Genomic DNA, 18,286 nt, shown 5'->3' on the forward strand with positions numbered 1-18,286 from the left:
GGCGTTTCGCGCTGAGCCCCGCTCTTCTGCTGCGCCCTTCGCTCCCAGGGCTGCTTCCCCGGGCGGGGGGGGCTCGCTCCTGCCTCAGTTTCCCTCTCAGCCCCAGGCAGTTGCACACGCGTCTGCGGCACTGGAGGCTGCGGGCGCACCGGCGGCTCCCCAGGCGGCCCCGGCCCGGGCCCGGCCGCCGGGACTCGCACGCGGAGCGCGGCTCGCAGGCACCGAGCGCCCGAGGCTGCGGCGCCCCCCCGCGGGGGTCTCGGCGGCTCCCGCTGCGCCCCGCCCCCCGGCCCCCCCGCGCCCGTGTCCGCGGGGCTCCGGCAGACGCCCCTCCGCAGGCTCCACGCGGGGGTCGGGGGCGGGGCCGGGGCGGGATTGCGCCCCCTCCCCCCGCCCCCTCACTGCGCAAAGCTGCGGCGCCGGCACCCACTTCCTCCTCGCAGTCGGCAGGGAGGCTCCGGGCTCGGCCACGTCGGCACCCCGCTCCCGGAGGAAGGCGCCGCTGTCGCAGGAGGCCCGCCGCCAGAGCCGCGCGGACATGTCGCAGCTAAGTAAGACCCTGGGCGACCCCAGCCCCCCGGCCGAGGCTCCCAAGCCGCCGGTCTACAGCCGCCCCACGGTGCTGATGCGGGCGCCGCCCGCCTCCTCCCGGGCGCCGCCGGTCCCCTGGGACCCGCCGCCGATCGACCTGCAGGCTCCGCTGGCCGCCTGGCAGGCACCGCAGCCCGCCTGGGAGGGCCCGCAGGGCCAGCCGCCAGCGCCCGTGGCCGCGCTGGCCCAGCCTCCCGCGCTGGGGGGCCCGCTGGTCCAGGGTCCCCCCCTGGGAGGTCCGATGGGCAAGCCCCCGACTCCCGGGGTCCTGATGATCCACCCACCCCCTCCGGGAGCCCCGATGGCGCAGCCTCCGACTCCGGGGGTCCTGATGATGCACCCCTCGGCTCCCGGGGGCCCCCTGGCCCATCCTGCCCCTCCCGGGACCCCGATGGCGCACCCTGGCCCTCCGGGGACGCCGATGGCGCACCCTGGTCCTCCGGGGACCCCGATGGCGCATCCTGGTCCTCCGGGGACCCCGATGGTGCATCCTGGCCCTCCGGGGACCCCGATGGCGCATCCTGCCCCTCCGGGGACACCGATGGCCCAGCCTGCAGCTCCGGGAGTCCTGATGGCTCAGCCTCTGACTCCGGGGGTCCTGATGGTCCAACCTGCTGCTCCGGGAGCCGCGATGGCCCAGCCTCCGCCCCCGGCAGCCTTGATAGCACAGCCTCCACCTCCGGGAGCCGCGATGGCCAAGCCTCCAGGTCCAGGAGTCCTGATGATTCATCCTTCGGGTTCGAGAGCTCCGATCCACCAGCCTGCAGCCTCGCCGGCCCCGATGGCACAGCCGACAGCCCCACCGGGGCAGCCTCTGGCGTCCTGGGCCCCGCAGGCTCAGCCTCTGATTCTGCAGATCCAGTCCCAGGTTATAAGGGCTCCTCCGCAGGTTCCCCAGGGCCCGCAGGCGCCGCCGGCGCAGCTGGCCACACCCCCGGGCTGGCAGGCCCCCTCTCCGGGCTGGCAGGCCCCGGCACCAGGCTGGCAGGCCACGCCCCTGGCCTGGCAGGCCACGCAGGTCACCTGGCAGGCTCCGACCATCGCGTGGCAGGCGCAGCCTCCCGTGCGTCAGGGTCCACCACCCATCCGCCCGGGCCCGCCGCCCATCCGCCCGGGGCCCCCGCCGGTGCGCCAGGGGCCACCCCCGATCCGCCAGGCGCCTCCACTGATCCGCCAGGCGCCACCGCCCATCCGGCCGGCCCCCCAGGTCCTGACCACCCCACCTCCGCTCTGGCAGGCCCTGCCGCCCCCCCCACCTCTGCGGCAGGCCCCCCAGGCTCGGCTGCCCACCCCGCAGCTGCGGGCAGCCCCCCAGATGCGGGCGGCCCCCCAGATACGGGCGGCCCCCCAGGTGCGGATGGCCCCCCAGGTGCCCACGGCCCCCCCGGCATCGCAGGTGCCCACGGTGCCTCCCACTAGTCTGCAGGTGCCCCAGGCTGCGCTGTCGGCCCCTCTGTCGGCCCCACAGGCTGTGCACTGCCCACCCATCATCTGGCAGGCCCCCAAAGGCCAAGCCCCGGTGCCACAGGAGATGCCAGTGTCGATGGAGTTCCAGGAGGTGCAGCAAGCCCAGGCGCTGGCCTGGCAGGCCCCCAAGGCCCCTGGGCCCTTCTGGCAGCCCCTGCCCGCCCAGGAGGCCCAGAGGCAGGGCCCTCCACTGGTGCAGGTGGAGCAGCCCTTTCAGGGGGTCCCCGCCTCCCAAAAGGCGCTGCAAATCCAGCTACCCCCCCAGCAGGCCCCGCCGCCGGGTCCGCAAGCAGAGCTGCCCCAGGTGCAACTCCAGCCCTCCTGGCAGGGCCTCCCAGCCGCCCTGCAGGGCCAACCCGGAGCCCCCCTAGCAGCGGCAAATTTTCCCATGGGCTCTGCCAAATCACTGATGACTCCATCAGGGGAATCCCGGGCCTCTTCGATAGACCGTAGGACCTCGTCGAAGGAGCGTCGGACCTCGTCGAAGGAGCGCAGGGCTTCTTCCAAGGACCGCATGATCTTTGCCGCCACTTTCTGTGCCCCCAAGGTGATGCCGGGGGGCCGAGCACACCTGCCACCTGCCTGGAAGAACTTTCCTGCAACACCAGAGCCCTACACTGCCACCCCCAGGGGCTTCCCAGCTACCTCCCAGTTCCAGCCTGCCTCTGCTAATGCCTTCAAGGGCCTGCCTGCCCTCACCGAGCCCCCAAAGTCACTGCCATTTGCTCCCAAGGATCCCTTTGCCTATGCCGAGGCCCTGCCTTCAGTCCCCTGGGTCCCCCAGCCCACTGTGAATCCTCCCAGGGCGTCCCAGGCGGCGCCCACCATGCTGATGGCTACAGCAGCTGCCCCCCAGGCCATGGCCATCCCTCAGGAGGCCTCGAAGACCCCCAATGAGCCTCCGCGTCGCTCGGGCAAGGCCACCAGGAAGAAGAAACACCTGAACACTGAAGAGGACACCAGTGGCCGGATGCTGGCCCTGCGTGGCTGGCAGGCCCCAAGGCCCTGGGAAAACATGGACTTTAATGACTGGGAGGTTGAAAACCCTCTCCAGGTTCTGGGTGACTGGGAGGACCCAATCCCCTCCTATAATCTGAGTGGCTGGGAGGGCGCCAGCACCTCCAGGATCTTGAGTGGCTGGGAGGGACCAGGCACATCCTGGGCCATGAGTGCCTGGGAGGGTCCGAGCACCTCGAGGGCCCTGGGTCTCTGGGAAAGCCGAGGTGGCCCTCAGTCTCTGATGCTCTCTGAGGTCCCTGGGCTCCCTATGGGGTTTGGTGCCAGTCAGGATGAGGCCAAGGAGGAGACTGAGCCGTTGTCTCCCCTGGATGAGAGAGCAAACGCTCTGGTGCAGTTTCTCTTGGTCAAGGACCGAGCCAAGGTGCCCATCAAGCGCTCAGAGATGGTGAGGTTCATCATCCGTGAATACAAAGATGAGTGCTTGGAAATCATCAAACGTGCCAACCACAAGCTGGAGTGTGTCTTTGGGTATCAATTGAAGGAAATTGATCCCCAGACCCACTCTTACATTATCATCAACAAGGTGGCGGGTCCTCTGGGTGCACCGGCGGTGGCATCCTACTTAGAGACCCCCAAGTTTGGCCTCCTGATGGTGGTCCTGAGCCTCATCTTTATGAAGGGCAATTGCATCAGGGAGGACCTGCTCTATAGTTTCCTGTACAAGCTCGGGGTGGATGTCCGGGAGACCCACGGTCTCTTCGGAAACGCAAAGAAGCTCATCACTGAAGTGTTTGTGAGGGAGAAGTACTTAGAGTACAGGCGAGTCCCCAACACTGAGCCAGCCCAGTACGAGTTCCTCTGGGGCCCCCGAGCATTCCTGGAAACCAGCAAGATGCTGGTGCTCAAGTTCCTGGCCAGGCTCCATAAGAAAGATCCACAGTACTGGCCTTTCCAGTACTTCGAAGCCCTGGAAGAGTGTGAGTCCGAGGATTCGGACAAGGATGAGCCAGGGCCCGACGAGGGGGCTGAGGGTCCGCCCGGCAGCCCCCCTCCCCGCTAAGGAGATCTAACAGATATCTCCGATCCCTTGTGTCCCCCGGCCAAAGGCCACTTACAGGGTTGTGTGTGTGCGTGGGGGGGGGGTGTTGTTTTGTTTCTGGTGTTTATGTTCCAGTTCTATGTGTGTAAATTTGGATTTCCACTTGGTTTCGTATCTGCCAAAGCTTTGTACATCTTCATGTGGTGTTGATTTCAACTGGCTACTGTTCTTCTTGGTATTCTGGCACTTGTATTTTTAAGTGAGATCTGTGATTCTCTGTTTTGTGTTATAATTGTTCTGTTTTGGTATCAGAGTTGTGCTGGCTTTGTGAAATGAATTGAAAAAGCTACCCATCTCACCCCGGTACACATTATGTAGTGTTGAAATAGGCTGTTCTTTGAACGTCAAAATGACTCATCAGTAAAGCTGTCTGCAGAGAAATAAATATCTATATCTATATATATAAATATACTTTCAGCATAACATGGAGGTGTTTGTCTTTATTCTAATTTCTACTCTAGATGGTGGGAGCCAAGTTTTTCTTCTCTGAATAGACCTGAACATTGAGACTACTACCAGCAACAGCGCTATAATCTTCCAAACAACACAATGATTTTGACGGGGCGGGGAGGGGGGGGGCGGACGACGACACGTAAGGTTGACATTAACCAAGCATAAGACTTCACTAAGTTATACACATCTTTGGATTTCACCCTCACCACATCCCCTCACAGTAGGCGAGTGTTTAAACTCAGGTCAATTAATTAAATGGCACCGGCTAGTGCCAAGTCAGGAAAGTGGGAATTTGGAGCAGGTTTCCTTAAGGTTACGTGGGAGAGGAGGACCATCCACCTGTAGCACCACAGGTATCAGGCTTCTTAAGAAATTGGTCAAAGGGGCCTTTGTCAGCCATGTGGGCCTCGGTGGGTGTCCAGTAGCTCAGGGGATTTGGGTTTTATCAGCACACTGATACTGGGGTGGAAACTCGGTCCCTGCAAAATATCCAGACTTCTCTCAGGAAAAATGAAGGGGCAGCCTTTAATGAACTAGGGATCCTGCAGGTTGCAGGTGGTGGTGCGGAGCAGGGGGATACCCAGCCCCACCGAGGAAGCTCCTGCGGGTGGGGGGGGTCAATGCTCACACACAGGGGAAGCCTGCCAATGTCTGAGCCCTGGGGTGCAGGGCCCGCTGTGGGAGGGATCACAACGGAGCAGTGAACTTTCCGGAGGTGTTTGGGGAAAGATACTCATGCCCGCGCCAGGCTGGTGTATACAAGACTCTCCTGAAGTCATTATCTCCTCAAGTGGACGGGGGTCATCGGCGCCGCCACCCCCCTACTGTCCTATGAGGGTCAAAAGCCCCAACCCTAACCCCCTCCCCTGGGTAAAGATGAAGCCCAGACAGGAGGTAACAGGTGACAGTGGAATTCGCCTGCCACCTAGTGGCCGGTCCTGGCTCTGTCGCGCCTGCAGCTGCACAGTCTACAGCGTCACATTCCCGAATACCTGGGCTGTGCTACTACTTGCTTCGTAACCTTTGCCCATAACGTTACTGCCCAAACATTCCGTTTCCTCCTATATCACAGCACAAGGCCAGCCCTCTTCTCCAAGTCCAATTCACTGGCAGTTAGTCGCTGAGCTCCTACAGTAGGAGATGGGCTCCTATGACGGTGAGCTCATGCCCAGCACGGACACAGCCAAGCTCTCTAGGACCACCGGCCTCACCCCAGGACCTGCCTGGCTACAGGATCTTTGGCAAGTTGTCCAAGTGACCAGGTTTCCCAGAAATTAGGGGAAAGTCTCTTGCAAACACGTTGGGTCAGGGAGTACAGCGCTTCTAACCCCAATCAATATTCAGTTATTTGGACAACAGCGAGGGTCCACTGATGGCAGCATCATGGCCCCAGCTGAGAACTGTCCCCAAAAGAGGCTCTGCTGGACCAGGAAAGCGCCACGCGGGTCTAGTATTTCTTGTTTGGTTCTGCTTTGTTATTGTTTCTAGTTTTCTCTAAATCATTTACTCATTTGCTCCAACACAAAATGACATTCTGGGGGACAAAGGCATGACAACCTGTGCCAGAGAAATTCTAAAGCGGGGGGCCAGTAGTCTCCCATCAAAGCCATAAAATGATTTTACCCAAAGCCATTTCCCTCTAAGCTGTCTGACTCCCAGGAAAGAGAAGTTAAAAACGTTTCTCAGAGCGACCAATTCCAGTGCCCTGCTGTGTAGGATGTTCAGTTACAAGTGAGCTGCTATCTTACGATATTTATCGTGGGGTGACGATCTGACTTTGGGGATAATTTTACTCAGAGTGATGCTTCCTTAGAGCAGTCAGGATGAGGGCCAGCTGCTTGTCAATGCTGTACGCAAAGCAGCGCTGTCAGCAGACAGGAGTTGATCGCTGCAGCTGGGGTGGGTGGAGCACTCTCCAGGGTCCCTGTGGCCTCTCCTGGGCATCCAGCCCACCAGTTATTCATTTACCTTCAGGGCTATGGGCACACCCACAACTGCAGCCATCCTGACGGCTGCTGTAGTACTTGAGAGGCCAGGGCTCCCTCTGCTGGACAGTTGTAGGACCTCCGTCAACTCTATTGAAAACCCAGGTGTCAACAAGGAGGGTCCTAAAGAGAAGCTGCTAACATTGAGATCCCCCCCTTTTTTTCTCTCTTGTCCCCAACCCACAGTCACACGGGCACAGAAAAGGCACGGTTAACATAACAGGTATGGCCTCTCTGGACAGAATCTCTATGAGAGGAAGACTCCAGTGGATCTACCTGTAGAGCCCAAGGTGTGTGCTCCCCTGCTTTCTGCCAAATCTTCCAGAAGGTTCTGTGGTGAATCCCATCACAGGATCTGTAACACTACTAGCTCATTGGTCCAATCTCCTCATGCCTTTAGGCTCTGAAAGTTGTATCTGCTCCATGGTCAGCTTCCTTCTGCTTTGTCGGTTGCACCGCAGATGCCACCCTGGAGGGCTCAGCGAGATGCCCTTCCTGCTGCAAGTGGCTTTGCTCTGAAGCTGCCAATCCATCTCCCAGCGAGGGTGGCTCTCTGTGCTTGCACTTGTTCACAGCAAATTCGGCTTGAGAGCCAAGGTTAAGAGGGGTTGGTGGCATCCAAGCAACAGCAGTCACAGCAGAAGCGGTTCCTAAACCTCGTGGACTTCCTGCAGCGTGCTCCGCGGTGGCCCAGAATCCTCCCCCAGAAAGATCTGGCTGGAGCCACAGGGCGCCTGGACTGTTGGCTTTTCTGGCTTCTGTGAGACAGCCTTAAAAATATTTTGTTTTGAAACAATCACAGGATCCGCAGGGACTTCCACGCAGCAAGTTTTAAATTTTGATGAGGTCTGATTTACTGATTTGTTTCTTTTACAGATCGTGGTCTTGGTTTCATGTCTAAAGACTGTATAGGGTAATGTCATGCGCCCTTCGTCTGGGTTTCCTTCAGTGTCTACAACTTTCTAATTTAAATATTTTTTAAATTTTCCAATTACAGTTGGCATACGCTATTACATTAGTTTCAGGTGTACGACCCCGTGATTAGACATTCCGTAACTTACTGTTACCCCTCAGGTAAGTCTAGAGCCCCTCTGGCACCATGCATAATCATTACAGTGTTACTGACCATGGCCCCTGTGAGGTACTTTACACCCCAATAACTAATCTGTGACTGCCCATCTGACGCCTCAACCCCTCCCCCTTTCTCACCCAGTCCCCCCCACCCTCCTGCCATCTGGCAGCCTTCAAAATGTTCTCTGTATCTACGAGTCTGTTTATATCCTGCTTGTTCATTTATTTTGTTTTTTAAATATATCTTGTGTGGTGTAAGTTTGTTTTTTCCATTTTTATGAAGTATCTTTTCCCGTCCCTTTCCTTTCAGTCTCTGTGTGTCCTTCTATCTGAAGTGAGTCTCTTGTAGGCAGCCTATGTGAGGGTCTGGGCCCTGTTATCCATTCAGCCTCCATATGTCTTTTGATTGGAGCATTTAATCCATTTGCACTTAAAGTAATTGTTGATAAATATGTATTTATTGCCCTTTTATCATTCATATTTTTTATTTTTTTCCTTCTTTTTCTTAAAAAAGACGCTTTAACATTTCTTGTGACACTGGTCGGGTGGTGATGAACTCCTTTAGCTTTTTCTTGTCTGGGCAGCTCTTTATCTGACCTTCGATTCTAAATGATAGCTGTGCTGGGTAGAGTCATCTGGTTGTAGGTCCTCGCTTTTCATCACTTTGAATATTTCTTGCCACTCCCTTCTGGCCTGCAAGGTTTCTGTTGAGAAATCAGCTGACAGTCCTATGGGTGCCCCCTTGCAGGTAACACTGCTTTCCTCTTAAGGTTCTCTCTTAATTATGATGTGTCTTGAGACTGGCCTCTTTGGGTTCATCTTGTTTGGGACACGCTGAGCTTCCTGGAGCTTCCTTCACCAGGTTAGGAAAGTTTTTTATCATTATTTTTTCACCCTGGTCTTCAATGCCTTGTTCTCACTCTTCCCCATCTGGTACCCCCATGATGTGAAATGTTAGTACACTCAAGTTGTCCCAGAGTCTCCTTATACTACTGTCACTTGGGGGGATTATTCTGTTCTTCTTGCTGTCTGACTGTATGTTGATCTGGTAGCCTGCAACCTTTCTGAACTCACAAATCACTTCTAGGAGTTTGCGTGTAATTCCTTAGGATTTTCTACATAGACTATTTTGTCATCTGCAAACAGAGACCATTCTATTTATTTATTTCCTATCTGCATGCTTTTTCTTTTTAAAATGAATTTATTGAGGTGACGTTGGTTTGCAAAGCCGTACAGGTTCCAACAGTACAACTCTGCCCACTGCATCATGCACCCCCAGCAAAGTCTCTTTTCATCCTTACTTCCCCCACTGTGCCCACCTCCACCTACCCCCCAACCTCCTTTCCCTCTGGCTATCACCACACTGTTGTCTGTGTCTATGTGTTATGTATAAATGTCTTTTGACTAATCCCTTCTCCTGGCTTCATTCAGTTCCCCCTGCGCCCCTCCCCTCTGACAGCTGTCAGTCTGTCCCATGTATCCGTGCCTCTGTTTCTATTTTGTTTGGCAGTCTGTTTTGTTCATTGGATTCCACAGATAAGTGAGATCATATGGTACTTGTCTTTCTCTGACTGCCTTATTTCACTTAGCATAATACCCTCCAGGTCCATCCATGCTGTTGCAAAAAGTTAAGATTTTCTTCTTTTTTATGGCTGAGTAGTATTCCATTGTGTAAATGTCCCACAGCTTTTTTTATGGATTAAAAAAGCCTTTTATTTTCTTTCACCACCTTTCTGCTGGACTTCGAGCAGTATGTTGGAGTGGAGTGGTGAGAGCAGACACCATTGCTTCATTCAGATGTTTTCAGGGAAAACATTCCTTCTTTCAGTATTAACTATAATGTTGAAGCAGTTCTCTTCTATTTCTATTTTTTAATTAGATTTATTGGGGTGACAATGGTTAAATAAAATTACGTAGGTTTCAAGTATACAATTCTATGATACATCATCAGTACATTGCATTGTATGTTTGCCACTCAAAGCCAAATCTTTTTTTTTTATTTTTTAAATCATGAATGGGTGTTTAATTCTGTTAAATGTTTTTTCTGCATTGATTGTTATAATTGTGATTTTCCCTTTTTAGTCTATTAATATGGGTTCCATTAATTTACTTTTGAGTACTGAACAGCCTTACATCCCTTCAATAAACTTTGTTTTTCATGGTACATAGATACATATTTCATTGCTGAATTATATTTACTAATATTTTTAGGAACTTTTTGTTCACACTCATGAGGGTGTTGGCCTGTCATTTTCCATTCTTTGTGTTTTTTTTTGGGGGGGGGGGGTACTGTGATTGCCTGAGTTTTGTATCGAGGTATGGGTAATTTCATAAAACGGCTCTTCCTCTTCGACTTTCTGGGGGACTGTGCTAAACTGGTGTGAATTATTTTTTAAAGTATTTGACAGAATCCTCCACTGGTTTTTCAAGGAATTACTTCCCAATAAAGCTCTACTCGAAGACTGAGGGATTTCTGCTGCACATAAGCAGTAACATGCAGAGGAGCTTCTGGAGGGAAGGTCCCTAGGACGATGCAAGGATGAGAGCCTCCTTCAGGAGAGCCCTGGTCCGCATCAGCCCCTCATGCACGGCTCAGGGCAGAGGCCCGACGGGGCTCCAGCCAGCAATTCCTGGCTGGAATTCCAGCGTGTCAGAAGACAGGGAGTCTGGCCTCAGTCTTTGCTCTACTCCTATCTCTCACCCAGCGTGTGGCTTAACCCCTTCCCTTAGGAATTTCCATAATGAAAGATAAAGATACCAGCTCTCCTACCCAGAAGAGCTGAAACGGTTAAGGGCGCAATCCGAAGACAGCGGCTCTCAAGTGCAGTGGTGGGAAGGCGGTGCATTCCACTAGCTACTACGTACTGGGGGGTTTCTCTGCAGTGAGGCAGCGAGTGGGATACATTTTCAACTCCCCGTCTTCCTCCCGCTGCCCAGTTGCATGTTTCTGCAGAAATGTTCGGCAAGGGGATATCAAGATTTCCATTAACTTATTTCTGTATTTACTAGTAAGTTTACAGAGAGGGGTGAATGGCAACAGCGATTAAGCAAAGCTCGTATTCGGATGAGCTGTCACTCAAAAGGCCCTTGTTTCCACTCAGGGGTTGACCACTTTCCCTCAGAGAAGGGAGATGAGAATCGATTAGTGTGCGCACGGGTCTAGGCAACTGGAACAAAAAAGTGAAGAGACAGATACCTCCTATTATCATGCAGGTAATTCTAGTAAAGAGAGATGGATAAAAAACCAACATAAATGAGGAAATATCAGTTAAAACCATAGTGAGATATCACCTCATACCTGTCGGAATGGCTGCCAACAATAATTAACAAACAACACATGCTGGCGAGGGTGTGGGGAAAGGGGACCCTGGTGCACTGCTGGTGGGAGTGCAGACTGGGGCGGCCACTGTGGAAAACAACAGTAAGGAGGTTCCTCAAAAAATTAAAAATGGACCTGCTTATGACTCAGCGATTCCACTTCTGGGAATATACCCTAAGAATCCCAAAACACTAAAGAAAGAATATATGCTCCCCTATGTTCATAGCAGTGTTATCTACAATAGCCAAGACTTGGAAACAACCCATTTACCCATCAGTAGATGAGTGGATAAAACAGCTGTGGGGCATTCACACCATGGAATATTACTTGGCCATTAAAAGCATAAAATCTTACTATTTGTGACGGCATGGACTGACGTAGAGCAGTGACTTTCAACCTTTTTCATCTCAAGGCACATAAACTAATTACTAAAATTCTGCAGCACACCAAAAATATATATTTTTTGCCAGTCTGACAAAAATAAAAGGTATAATTTCAATCCATTCACAGGAGATGGCTGTTGTTGTCAGCTTTTTAACTGGGCAATTTAAAGTATTGCATGGTTTAAAAATTCTTGTGACGCACCAGCTGAAAATCGCTGGCCTCGAGGGTATGATGCTGGGTGAAACAAGTCTACAGGGAAAGACAAATACCACTTCTACGTGGAATCTAAAGAGCAAACAAAATAGCAACAGACTCAGATCCTTTGAACAAACTCAAGGTTGCCAGAGGGGAGGGGTGGAAGGGCTGGGTGAGAAAGGTGGAAGGACTGAGATGTACACATTGGTAGTTACGTAGTCACAGGGATATATGGTACAGCACCGGGGATATAATCAATAACACTGCAATAACTGCATGATGTCAGGTGAGCGCTTCAAATATTGGGGGGACACTTTGTAAATTATGATTGTCTAGCCACTATGCTGTACACCTGAAAATAATATAAAATACTATTAAATGTAAACTTTAATTGAAAAATAAAATTTAAAAAAATGAGGAAACGTCTGTAGTAATAGTACTATGTTGAAATTAACCAAAACAAGGTGAGTTATAGAATCAAAAGGGTGTGTAGCTCGTGTGCTCAGAGAACTGTGTGAAAAGTTAATATTTAGGCTGATATATATATTTTTTAAGCAGGACCTTTTGACGTAGAGGGGGAGAGGAAGGGAGAGGTAGGGAGAGAGAGAAACATTGATATGAGAGCGAAACATCAGTTGGCTGCCTCCTGCATACCCCATACTAGAGATTGAGCCTGCAACCTGGGCCTATGCCCTGATTGAGAATCAAACCCACAACCTTGGCTTACTGGGATGAAGATGAGCTACCCGGTCAGGGCCTATTTTTAACTTCATAAGTGAAACAGTATTAGCATCAACAGAGACTCTATCGAGGTAAAAATGTTTAGGAGAAAGTATTCTACATTCAATGAACAGAGAGATCACTGTTGCCAAAACTTCAAGTGTGTGCCTGTGTTCATGAGAGAGAGAGAGAAGGGGCTGGGAATGGAGAATATTGAATCCGTAAACTTGAGAAGAAGGGAACAATGACAGATCTTGTTAATTATAGTAATAGCTTTGGTCTTTATTTCTTCTAATAGTAGCAGGGAGGTTTTATTTAATCAGGGGAAGGGTGTGATCAGATTAGTTTTTGAGAGAGATGAAATTACATCCACCTTGTAGGCATTTTCTCTCAACTATTATTCCATTAAACACAGTAATTAAATTTTGTTTCAAGTAAAAAAAAAAGAAAGAAAGAAATGACATCCACCTTGCTATCCATCCCAATTCTCTAACCTCCTAGAGCCCCTTTAATCTTGCTGAAAACCCTGGGGCTTAAAGATAATTGATTTGGGTGAGTCCGTAGTGTAGGGAGGCCTTAAAGTAACCAAGGGCTCAGGAGGGGTGGATGCACCTTTAGCCTCATAAGACCATCAGCATGGCTTTGATGCCTCTGTGCAGGTTCCAATTCTCAGAGAGAACCAGCACCAGCTTAGAAAGGAGACCCTTTCCTCTGCCCCCCATGGAATGAGAATTACCTTCCTCCTCTTGCAGAACCAGCAGGCAAGGGGTGCACATTTTATTAAGAAGTCACTTTGAGAGCAGAAGCCTGCAAAGGAGGAGGGAGAGGTAACGGGTGAGACAGGGGGAGTCGTGTGGGGTGTGGGGCTCTGAACGCCACACGGGAGGCTGTGATCAGATGTGTCACAGGCTGTGAGGGGTGGCATGAGTTGGGTGGAGAGTCAAGCACGGGATTCAGCAACATGGACTAGGGGACGACACTTCCAATGGAGTGGAGGTTGTGAGCGTAGAGTGGAGTGTCTTTGAGAGCAGGAGTTGAACTGGGGACAGTGCATGGGTACAACATCTGGAAGACTGTTGCCTCAGAGAGAATCAAAGAAATGGGGCAATCGCTGGTGGTAGGAGTAGGACTACCCCACTGCATGTCTACTATGCTGTTTTTTAATCAGTTGACTATTCTTATATATTTTTTATTCATTTCCAAACTTTTAGTGTTTTAACAAAAGATGCAATTAACATCTTTGTAGGACAGAAAAATTCCCAGTCCAAAGAGGAGAAACAAGAGAGAAGGAGGCGGTGAGAGGTCCCATCACCCGGCGAGGCAAGCTCCCTACCCTAAGGTGTGACAATGCTCCCTTTGGTTCTATGCTCTGCTTTCTGGGCACTGGGGCCGTGTCCTCTCCACCCGGCTCTGCCAGGTGGCAGTCACATCCCCAGCGCTCTGGCAGGTTAGGGTCATGCTCCCAAGGTTCAGGGCCGCCCCATCCCCACAGCTTAGAGCAGAGGCTACATGGCCTGTTGAAACCGGTGATGGCACCCCTCTTAAAACCAAGGAGGCCCTGAATCACCCGGGGAGTCATAAAGAGTAGAACATGTTCAGAGCCAAACAGCTCTCATGGCCCAGTCCAGTAAAATTCAAGGTCTGATGGCCTTTATTTTTTGTCCAATTACAGTTGACAGTCAATATTATTTTATATTAGTTTCAGAAGTACAGCAGAGTGGTCGGACAACTATATAATTTACCAAGGGATCCCCTGATGATTCTGGTACCAACCTGGCACTATACAGTTATTACAACGTTATGGACTACACTCCGTCTGCTGTACTTTACGTCCCCGTGACTATTCTATAACTGCCAATCAGTACTTCTCAATCCTGTCGCCTTTTTCACCCCCCCCCCCCCAACTCCCCTGCCCTCTGGCAACCACCAGTTTGTCCTCTGTATCTACAAGTCTGTTTCTGTTTTGTTTATGACAAAAGAGGCAAGAACACACAATGGGGTCAAGACAGTCTATTCAATAAATGGTGTTGGGAAAGCTGGACAAATACATGTAAACGCTCTCACACTGCTCTTAGCAATATTTATTTCTGACACATCTCCCCAGGCAAGGGAAAGAAAAGAAAAAATAAACAAAGGGGACTTCATCAAACTAAAAAACAGCAAAGGAAACCATCAATACAATGAAAAGATGACCTGCTGAAAATAAGAGGATATCTGCCAATGACACATCTGATGAGGGGTTCACTTCCAAAATTTAAAAGAACTCACAAACTCAACACCAGAAAACACCCCCCAGACAATCCAATTTTTAAAATGGGCCGAGGGTCTGAATCAACTTTCCTCCAAAGAGGGCACACAGGTGGCCAACAGACATGAAAAGATGCTCAGCGTCGCTAGTCATCAGAGACACAAATCACAACCACAATGAGGTACCTCCTCACACCTGTCCGAACGGCTATTATCAAAATGACAAGAAATAGGAAGTGTTGGCGAGGACACAGAGAAAAGGAAACCCCTGTGCACTGTCGGTGGGAATGTAAATTGGCGAGGCCACTGTGGAAAACAGCATGGGGGTTCCTCGGAAAAATTAAAACTATCGTATGATCCAGCAGTTCCACTTCTGGACATCTACCTGAAGGAAAAAAATTAAAACACTAATTCAAAAATATCACCCTGGCCGGGTAGCTCAGTCAGCGAAAGCATCATCCCGATAAGCCAAAGTTGTGGGTTTGACCCCTGGTCAGGGCACCTACAAGAATCAACCAATGATGCATCAGTAAGTGGAACAAATCGATGTTTCTCTCTCTCTCCCTCTCCTCTCTCTTTCAAATCAATAAATAGAAACCTAAAATAACAACAACAACAAAATACACAACTGACCCTTGAATAAAATGGATTTTCACTCTGTGAATCTACTTACATGTGGATTTAAAAAAATATACAGTAGAGTCTCCATATCCCCGGGTTTCACACTCATGAATTCGACCAACTACAGATCGAAAAGAGTATTTTCAGTTGCTGTTGGGAATCCGCAGATGTGCAGATGCGTTGTTCTACCCCATTTTCTACACGGAACTTGAGCATCTATGGATTTTGGTACCCGAATGAGGTCCTGGGACCAGTCCCCAGCACGGGGTGTTGGTGCCCCTCTCCCCCACATTGTTCAAGGGTCAACTGTGGAAGTACCTCTGCGTTCACTGCATTATTTACAATAGCCACAGTGGGACAGCGAAATGCCCACTGACGGGTGAATGGATAGAGGTGCGGTATACAGAGAGTGGAATACTACTCAGTCATAAAAAGAATAAAATCTTGTCACCGTGACAACATGCATGAAACTTGAGCGTATTTTCCTGAGTGAAATAAGCCAGGCGGAGAAAGGCAAATATTGTAAAATTTCACTTATATGTGGAATCTAAAAACAAGTGAACAAATAAAACAAAATCAGACTCACAGATACAGAGGAGAGACTGGTGGTTGCCACGGGGAAAGATGGTTGGGAGATGGGCAAACGAGTGAGGGGATCAAGAGGTTCAAGCTTCCAATTTCAAAGCACGCCAGTCGTGGGATGTAACATACAACGTGGGGACTGCAGTTGATGATGTTACACTGACCTTGTATCGTGAGAGGGTAACTGGATTTACTGTGCTGACCATGTGCTTCGTCTACAAATGTTGGATTATGACTTTATACACGTGAGACAAATATAATACTACATATCAACTTCAGTAAAATAAAAATGTCTTTAAGGTTTTTGGTAGCTTTTTTTCAGATGTTTTATTCCTATGCACTATAAATTGTTTCCATGAAAAGCAGGTCTTCATTACATTTTCTACGTGATTGTTGTTTTATATATAATTTTCTTAGCATCTTATTGATTTTTATTTTGGGGAAGTTTTCCAGAAAGTTTTAGATTTTCATCATGCAATATTTTATCATCTGCCCAAGAGAGATGAATTTACATCCCTCTTTGAAATGTTTATGTCTCATTTTTGGTTTTGTGTAAAATGCATTAATTATCGAACTAACTTTAGCTGTCAGCAAAGAGACGGGATCTACTTGTTGTGCCTGACTCAAGAAGATATGACTATTTTCCTTTCACTGATTATTCAAAAGGATAAATATGCGGAAATATTTTTACTCTGATCCTTTCTAATATTTATTTTTACATTTTTGCAACATTTTTCATGAAGTTGATCACATGTGTATGTGTGTGTGTCGGTTATACTTTGGTATAAATTATGTCCCACAACGAAATATCATTAAGCCATGGAAAATGCAGGGAAATCCTGCCATTTGTAAAACCATGGATGATCCTTGAGGCATTATATGAAGTGAAATAAGTTAGAGACAAATACTGTATGGCCTCATTTATATACGTGGAATCTAAAAAACCAAACTCACAGGAACAGACAACAGGTTGGTGGATCCCAGGGGCAGGGAGTGGGAGATGGGGGAAACAGGGAGAGGTGAAAAGAGAAGAATTCTGAGATGTCCTACATTACACAGGTCCGAGTGTGAGAGACAGAGACGAGAGTAACTGAAGTTAACAGCCGTGGGCCAGCTAACAATCCACTGCTCGCATTTCTGATCGTATGTTGGAGTTTTAGTTCATTTCTTTTTAACTCATTGTGGTGACATTGGTTAATAGTTATATTAGGTTTCAGGTGTACAACTCTATAGTATATTATCTGTATACTGTATTGTGTGCTCGCCCCCCAAGTCAAGTCCCCCTCTGCCACGATTTGCCCCCCTTTACCGTCTTCTACCTCCCCCTGCCCCCCTTCCCCCTAGCAATCACCACACTGTTGTCAGTGTCCCCGAGTCTTTCTTTTTTTTCCCCTTGACTTAACCCCCTCACCTTTCTCGCCCAGCCCCCAAAGCCTCCCCTCTGACAGTTGTCAGTCTGTTCTCTGTGCCCAAGAGTCTGTGTCCCCTTTGCCAGTTCATGTTGTTCCTTAGAGTCCACACACGAGTGGAATCATATGGTACTTGTCTTTCTTCGGCTGGCTTCTTTCATTTAGCATCATCCTCTCCAGGCCCATCCCTGCTGTCCAGCTTCAGACAACGTATGTCGGGGCCTCGAATCAACTTCCAGGCAGCTGTCTAAAGAGGAGCCGAGCGCCAGGCACCGCTGCATCCTGCTGTGCGCGAACTTTCAGAGAGGCCGCCCGTAAGCCATCAACATGTTTCTTCCTTACAGACTGTGCACTCGCTCCTTCAATTTTTGATCAAGTTAATACTTTATCTGTTTATTGGTTTTTCTCATTATATTCCCATTTTCTAATCCACTAATTTTTACTTGAATCTTCCTTAATTATTTCCTGGTTGTGTGTGCATCCATGTTTGCTGTTTCCTTAAAATTTACAGATTTGGATACGCGTCTTATTATGCAATGTGCCTCCCTGGACAATGTGTATTATATTGGTATTTAAAATTAGTTTTACTGTGAGCACAGATCAGCACTATCCTATAGATTAAGGTAGGCACAATTTTTAATCACTTATTCTATCCTGCTAAATTATTCTGAATTCACTCTTCCATCAAATTATTTTTGAGAGATATTTAAAAGTTTTCATGTGGTAGTCGCTTCTTTTCTTGTATCGGAATCAGAGAATGTTGCCTGTAGTACTGATTTCTCTATTTCATCGACAGTTTCATTGTGATCCAGTACAATTATTTTCTGTTAGTGTCCACTCAACACTGGAAAATGGGATATGCTCTAAATTTCCACGGCCAAACTTCCAACATGTATCAATTCACTTTTTTGCACTAGTGCTGGGCCATTTTCCAAGCATCCTTTCCCATCTACACCACGCTGAGGGCTGTACTTTAGCATCTTCTGTGGAAGCAGAGACATCCCTCCTCGAGAGGTTTACAAAAAGCGCAAAACAGAGGAGCATATGGGGAACCGATTTTGAACTAGAAATGTTTCCCTTTATGTCCCTGAAACTCAGTAAATGGATTCAGTGATGTGTGAAGCAACGCGGTTTCCACATCTTCGGGGGAAAGAGCACCACGTAAAGTTTTAGCATCTTTGTG

The 18,286-nt window shown here is 49.8% G+C and overlaps 1 protein-coding gene across 1 annotated transcript; it reads left to right on the top strand.

The window, feature by feature from the left end:
* The first annotated feature begins 538 nt into the window (after positions 1-538).
* On the top strand, positions 539-4,540 carry MAGEL2 (MAGE family member L2). The gene has a single exon (XM_087829227.1). It carries the CDS (start codon positions 539-541, stop codon positions 4,076-4,078), a length of 3,540 nt encoding a protein of 1,179 aa, XP_087685353.1. The 3' UTR covers positions 4,079-4,540.
* Positions 4,541-18,286: the final 13,746 nt, after the last annotated feature.

Source organism: Miniopterus natalensis, chromosome 22 (assembly GCF_054644295.1).
Source record: "Miniopterus natalensis isolate mMinNat1 chromosome 22, mMinNat1.hap1, whole genome shotgun sequence".
Classification (NCBI taxonomy): domain Eukaryota; kingdom Metazoa; phylum Chordata; class Mammalia; order Chiroptera; family Miniopteridae; genus Miniopterus; species Miniopterus natalensis.

What these genes read in the sequence shown, in the direction of transcription:
- MAGEL2 (XM_087829227.1), top strand. Translation starts at nt 539, where the DNA reads ATGTCGCAGCTAAGTAAGACCCTGGGCGACCCCAGCCCCCCGGCCGAG.